This window comes from Marmota marmota, unplaced genomic scaffold (genome assembly GCF_001458135.2).
Source record: "Marmota marmota marmota unplaced genomic scaffold, marMar, whole genome shotgun sequence".
Taxonomy (NCBI): Eukaryota; Metazoa; Chordata; class Mammalia; order Rodentia; family Sciuridae; genus Marmota; species Marmota marmota.
The window spans coordinates 5219143-5226140 of record NW_026000205.1 but is presented as its reverse complement, the minus strand read 5'-3'; the positions used below and the strand labels follow the sequence as shown (position 1 = coordinate 5226140).

The 6998-nt window shown below is 55.3% G+C and overlaps 1 protein-coding gene across 3 annotated transcripts in view; it reads left to right on the top strand.

The window, feature by feature from the left end:
- The first annotated feature begins 3335 nt into the window (after positions 1–3335).
- Positions 3336–6998, top strand: part of Apoc1 (apolipoprotein C1) — a 24655-nt gene continuing 20992 nt past the window's right edge. Inside the window, exons 1-4 of one of the 3 annotated variants that reach the window (XM_015496721.2) lie at positions 3336–3544; positions 3645–3717; positions 4156–4303; positions 5409–5551. In XM_015496721.2, coding sequence (XP_015352207.1) covers positions 3660–3717; positions 4156–4303; positions 5409–5469 — 267 coding nt within the window. In that variant the 5' untranslated portion in view covers positions 3336–3544; positions 3645–3659 and the 3' untranslated portion in view covers positions 5470–5551. Of the gene's footprint in view, positions 3545–3644; positions 3718–4155; positions 4439–5408; positions 5552–6998 lie in introns of those variants that run through there. The other 2 variants (XM_048790719.1, XM_048790720.1) reach the window with 2 other exon arrangements.

Genomic DNA, 6998 nt, shown 5'->3' with positions numbered 1-6998 from the left:
CCAGTACTGTCACCTTTTCTGCCTGTGGTGGGCGTGTGTGTATCGGTGTCTTTCCTTTGTTGGTCTTGGTACTGCGGATTGAACCCAGCCGCACGGAACCACTGAACTACGACCCAGCCCTTTTTAAATAAATTTTTATTATTTATATTTTATATAAATATATAAGCAACTTTATATATATATATAAACTCCCTGAGTTGCTTAGGGACTCACTAAACTGCTGAGGATGGCTTTGCACTCAGGATCCTCCTGCCTCAGCCTCCTGAGCTGCTGGGATTACAGGCGTTTGCTGACAGCACTGGAATGGACCCAGGGACACTTACTACTGAGCCACATTCCTGGCCTTTCTTTCTTTCTTTCTTTCTTTCTTTCTTTCTTTTTTTTTTTTTAATTTTTAGGTGGATACAATGTCTTTATTTTATGTGGTGCTGAAGATGGAACTCAGCACCTCCTAAGTGCTAGGCGAGCACCCCACTGCTGAGCCACACCCCCAGCCCACTCCTCCCCAGCCCTTTACATTTTGAGACAGGGTCTGGCTAAGTTGCAGAGGCTGGCCCAAATTTGCAATGCTCCTGCCTCAGCCTCCTGAGTCACTGGGTTACCAGGCGTGCTGCCCGGCTGGGCTCAGCTCCTCATGTTCATAACACCTGTTTCAGAGAGGCTGCCACCAGAGCCCCGAGGGGCCTGTGGACTTGGTTGGCTGTGCAGCTTCGCCTTTCTCTGCTCCTTCCCTCCTTGGTCTCTGACCTGCTCTTCCTTCAAGGCCCATCTTCTGGTTTTCTGTTTCCCTGGACCTCTGTTATCTCTCCCTCCTACAGTGGGTTGCTCTTGCTCTCTTTCCCGGGGCCTTATTATTGCTTTTCCCCCCTCCCACCTTCCCCTCCATCATGTTTCCTCTGAGCCGCAGCCTCCCTCCCAGCCCCAGTTAGCCTGCTGCCTGGCCTTTGCCCTCTCTGGCCTGAGCGTCCCTGCTCTGCGCGGCTCTCCATTCTCCTCTCCCCAGCTGTGCTGCCCAGCTTTTGTTTTTCCCAGAAAGCCTATGGGGTGCAGGGTTCAGGCTGGGGAGATGAGAGGCACCTACCAGGCACCCTGTAGGAGTCTGCACAGGCCCTGAGCGGAGCTGGGAGCCGGCCCGCAGAGGCGAGGGTGGAAGGATTCTGGAGGGGCTGGCTGCCTTCCCCTCCCACCCCCTCAGTTCTCAGAGAAAGAGCAGGGTTCCCACTAACTGGGGCAGGCCAGGGCTTGAGCTGTGTCTCCAGGGTTTGGCCTGTGCCTCCCCAGTCCCCTGCTGGCCTTGGCACACCCTGAGCTCAGCTTTCCCTGGCACAGCTTTGAGCACCCATGTGCAGGCAGGCTCCCCCTCCTGGAGGTGACTCACCCAGCCAGTGAGGAGGGGAAGGGTCACTGGGCTCAGAGACCAGGGCCTAGTTGGCTGGGGGCATGCCTGTTCGGAGCCTCAGTTTCCCTGGTGAAGTGACAGATGCCACCTCCACTTAAGAACTGAATCCTGAGCCGGGCGCAGTGTCATACACCTGCAATCCCAGCAGCTCAGGAGGCTGAGGTAGGAGGATCGCAAGTTCAAAGCCAGCCTCAACCAAGCGAGGTGCTAAGCAAGTCAGTGAGACCCTGTCTCTAAATAAAATATAAAATAGGGCTGGGAATGTGGCTCAGTGGCACAGTGCCTCTGAGTTCAATCCCTGGTACCCCCTCCCCACCAAAAAAAAAAAAAAAACTGAATTCTGAATTCTATGCCTGAATCTCAACAACTTGAGAAGCTGAGGCAGGGGCATTTCGAGTTCGAGACCAGCCTCAACAAATTAGCGAGGCTCTCAGCAACATAGTGAGACCCTGTCTCAAAATAAAAAACAATAAGGTCTGGGAATGTGGCTCAGTGGTAAAGCACCCCTGGATTCAATCTCTAGTACCAAAAAAAAAGAAAAGAAAAGAAAAAAAATCCTTACTATTGAATTCTCACCAGTGGAGACATCTAAACAGAGGGTACCCGACTTCACCACAGCCGTGGCCAGACCCAGGAGGAACAGGAACTGAGGATCAAACAGGAACTGGGGATCAAAGACTAAGAGGGTGCTGTGGCCAGTGGCTGACCCCAGCAGGGATCTAGAGAGCCCTCCCAGAGTCCAAGAATGGAGTGGGGGACAAAGCCCTCTCATTCCTCACTAAGGTATGGAATTGAGTGCTTGGCCCTTCCTCAGTTTCCCCACCTGTCAAAACCAGAAACCCCTGCAGCGGAGGAGGAGACAAGGAGGAAATAGCAAAGGCGCTGCTACTCCATTCCCAGAGAGATGCAGACATCCGGGTGGCTGTCTGTGGAGCAGCAGGAGGGTCCGGCCAGAGGCCAGCACACAGGGACGGGAAGCTGAGTCGCCCGGGGGTGTTGCAATCCTGCCAGGGTCGCATTGGTGCCATGCCTTTCACAACCAGCCCCCCACCCCCAGAGCAGACACGTGGTTGTGGGGGCACAGGGCCAGCCAACCTAGCGTCTGGGGACGGCCACCCTCCCCACCAGCTGCCAGGGATCACTGGCGGTCAAAGGCAGCCCATGGGGAAGGGGGGAGGCCTTGGAACGCAGCCCTGGAGAAAGGATGTGAAACAGGGGGGGGAGTGGAGGGGCAGGCTTGGAGCCAGGAGGGGCTGGGGGACAAGAGATGGGGTCGCACAGTGGGGGCTCCACAGCTTCGGTTCTGCAGTTTAGAGAGGCTGAGGAGGCAGATGTGGAGGTGCACACCCGAGATCTTACAGACTCCAGAGACTGGAGCAAGAGGATCACAAGTTCAAGGCCAGTCCCCGGCTATTTAGCAAGACCCTATCTCAAAATTTAAAAAAGACTGGGGATGCCGCTCAGCAGTTAAGCACCTCTGGGTTTAATCCCCAGTGCCAATACCTAAATAAATAGGCAGAAGAGTCATGTACCCCTAAGAGGAAAGAGATTAGGAACTGAAGTTTGGACCCCAGAGATCAATCACCCAGGGACGCAGAGGACGCTCCCAGGTGCACGGGGCGGGCAGCTGCGGGGCCAATGTCAGAAGAGGGCTGGGGGTGGCAGCGGGGTAGGAGCCAGGCACAGAGGGAGTGTCTGAGCTGGGGAAGTTTGCAGAGGGGGCAGGGCAGGTGGAGGAGGTGGGCTGGGGACACAGCAGGCACCTGGGATGAACCTGAACCGCACAGAGTTTTTCCTGAGACTCCTGAGGGGAGAGGGCAGCAGGGAGGGGGTGAAGCTGTGCCCCGAGGGCAGGAGGGGGGCCACCGCGGGCTGAGGGTGCGCCCCACTCCTAGGTCAGGAGGTTTGGAGGGAGGGTGCTTAAAAGTGACGGGCCTTGGCCCTAAGGGACAAGTCCCGGCCCAACTAATAGCCCTCCGACTCCCACCAGCCAGCTAAGCGCAAAAGGGACAAAAGTGGGTGGGCACAGCGGTGGGGCGGGGCCAGGAGGGCGGGGCTTAACTTGCCCCGCCCCACCCCAGCCTGATAAAAGCCTGCGGGGTGGGGACCTCCTACCCTAGCTGGTCTGGGACTGTCCTAGCCCAGGTTGGTCCCAGGAGGGAGACACAAGAGCTGGGTGGGGGTGGAGAACCACGGTGGGGAGGGAAGTGGGGCCACTAATGTCGCCACCCGCCTCCGCCTCCAGGTGCCCCTCGCTGCCATGAGGCCCCTCCTGGCGCTGTCGGTTCTGGTGGTGGTCCTGTCCGTGGTTCTGGAAGGTAAAAGTGGGCTAGGGGAATTGGGGGATTGGAGGTTTGGGACTAGGATGCTGGCCACAGCCTCGGGGTCCAGCATAGGGAGTCCTTGAAAGCTCTGGGACCCTTCTGTGCCCTGGTTCCCCTGCAGTCCTCTGGTCACCCACCCCTAGCACGCTAGGAGGGTCTCAAGGTTCTCTAAAGGTCTGTCCAGTGTGGCAAGGCTGCCCAGGGAGCCCCAGCGACGGGTGACTTATGGGCCCCTCTGGGACTGGCTGTCCCGCATCTTCCTCCTTGCAAGGGACAGGAAGGTGAAGGCCACTCCAGTGCCCGCCCCCATTCTAACTCCAGGATCCCCAAGGATGACTTTGAGGGACCTCCATATCCATCCCTGGAACCCCATCCTAGGGATTCTGCCTAATCACTGACATGTTTTCACCTCTCCCTCGCTTGGGGGAGCAGGCCCAGCCCCAGCCCAGGCCGCCCCAGACGTCTCCAGCACCTTTGAGCAAATCCCGGGCAAGCTGAAGGAGTTTGGAAACACCCTGGAGGACAAGACCCGAGAAGTCATCAACCACATCAAAAACAGTGACTTTGCTACCAAGACGCGGTTAGGGCCCTTCCCAGGGGGCCGTGAAGGGACCTGTGGGAGAAGCCCTGAAGGGCAGTCCAAGAGTAGCAGATTGGGGACACTGAGGCCCTAAGAGCCTTACCATATCCCTGTGGTCACCCAGCTAGATCTCAGGTGCTAAGATTCACGGGAAGGTGCCCTGCCTCCCATCCTGGACACATTTTAGAGATGGGCCTGGGGGGTCACAAAGGACCCCAAGCAGGACAGTCCACAGGCTGGTGTAGACACCCTTCTTCCTGAGGGATCCCAGGAGAGGGGCATGACAGCTGCCTGAGACCCCTCATCTCTAAAAGGGGTAGTTCTGAGGGAGTAAAAGAGAGGGCCCTGAGTGGCACCTGGCACGTGATCAAGGCTGATGCACTAATTAACCAACTTTTGTGCCCTTGGGCAAGTAGAGAATCCTCCATTTGTTAAGAGGTGTTTATTGAGCATCTGCTAAATGTAAGGAAGCCATCAACGTGGGGAAGTACACAGAGGTGACAAGTGGGGGAGACAGATGATAAACTGGTGAATCCCAACTAGTCCACATGAGGTTAAGCACTGTGAAGACCCTAGAGCAGATTGAGGTGACAACCAAGGAAGGGAGAGCAGCTCTTTGAAATTGGTGGCTAGGTCTTCTCCGAGGAGGTGACATATTCAATTGAGATCTGAATGATGAGGAAAACACAGCTGAACCAAAATTTAGGAAGGATGTTCTCTGTGAAGGGAAAGTACAAAGGCCCTGGGGTAGGAAGACCTGTCAATAAGGAGAGGACTTCCAAGCAAGGGGGACAGTTCAGGAAAGGCCAGAGGCTGGATGGAGGGACAGCTAGGGCAGGAGCAGACTTGGTGACAGTGTTGGGAGCAAGAGACGGCAGGCCTGGAGCCAGGCCAGGTAAAGTGCTGTGACTTCCAAGGGCTCTGGTCTACCTGGGGAAACCGAGGCACAAACAAGTTGACTCCCCCAGCCCAGGTGTCTTCCTAATGCCTCAGACAATAGGGATGGGGACTCAGGAAGGGGAAGATCAGGGAGTCATGGATAGAGTGGAACTGGGACCTCCTGGGGGGACTCCCACAGTGACTCCTTCCCCCATTTCCCCCTCAGGACCTGGTTTTCTGAGACATTCACCAAAGTGAAGGAGAAGCTCAAAGACACCTTCTCCTGAACTCCTCAGGATGGAGCCTAGGCCAAGAGGGCGTCCATGAAGCCCCAGGCCATCATCCCACCTAATAAAAATCCTACAAGAATTCTCCCTGAGTGCGTCTTCACTGTGGGTCCTGAGGGGCTGCAGGACAGGGTCAGGTGGCGCCCTAAGGACTGCTGGAGGGGACTCCAAAGTATGGAGGTGCCTCGACTTGGCCTGTGCTCAGGAGGTTTTAGCTTTATGATCCCCATAAATTAGATTTATGAACTGTTGCTCCCAAAAAGGACACTGAGGCCCAGAGATGTGAAGTCCTTGGTCAAAGATCACATAGGCGGGGAGCAGAAGGCGGAGTGGAGCCTCAACCTCCACTTTCCCTGGGCTCCTTTCCTGGTTTGGGCTGCTCAGGACAAGAGGCTCGGTTTGATTTATCATGGGGCATAGTAGCTGCTCATTAAACTTCAAATGCAGAGAAAAGGGAGGCGCAGAGGAAGGCAGGGGTGGGACTGGCTAGAGCCCTGACGCAGACCAGCAGTCCTTAGCCTCCAGGTCTCCATGTCCCCTCCTCCAGGAAGCCCTGCCTGACCCTAGGCTGGATCAGCGCCTTGCTCCCAGCCCTGCCCACTCTGGGTCATCACTGCCTGGGGACCAGACTGTGAGCCCCAGAGGGCAGAGGCAGGACTGTTGTCCCCACAGTGTCTCCAGGCATTGCCCAGCATGGAGCCAGTCCCGGTATGGGGGCTCATGGGGGCTCAGAATATTAGGTAAAATAATGAAGCTAAACTTGGATAGAAGTCTGTCTTTTCCCCGTGTTTTTTATCGGCGTTATACATAACGGTGAGATTTCCTGTTGTTTTCTTTTACCGGGGTTGAACCCAGGGGCACTCTAGCACTGAGCTACACCCCAGAGCCTTATCTTTTATTTTTCCTCTTGACACAGGGTCTCTCTAAGTTACCCAGGCTGGCCTTGAACTTGATCCTCCTGCACCAGCTTCCTGAGTTGCTGGGATTGCACCACACCAGGCTAAAAGTCCATCTTTGTTTTTTATTTTTTTTTTAATTTTTATTAGTTATTGATGGACTTTTATTTTATTCATTTATTTTATGTGGTGCTGAGAATCGAACCCAGTGCCTCACACATGCCAGGCCAGAAATCTACCCCTGAGCCCCAGCCCCAGCCCCTAAAAGTCCATCTTAACACGTTGAATTCCTACAAACCCCTGTCACATAGAGGCTGCCACGGCTCCACTTACTTTCATTTATCTTATGGTGCTGGGGATGGAACCCAGAGCCCGTGCCTGCTAGGCAGGCCTCTGTCACTGAGCCCCAGCCCCAGCCCTTCCCTCCGCTCCTCTGCCTCCGCTTCCCGCTTACTGATCTCTAATGTGTGATGTCTACTTCATCATTTGCCTGGTTACTCGCTGGCTCCAGTTAATAGGATGCCAAACCCATGCCACCTGTCTTTTCTTCTTTTTGAGGTCCCAGGGCCTTGCACATGCCAGGCCAGTGCTCTAGTGCCGGGCTACAGCCCCACTCCTTTTTTTTTTTTTTTT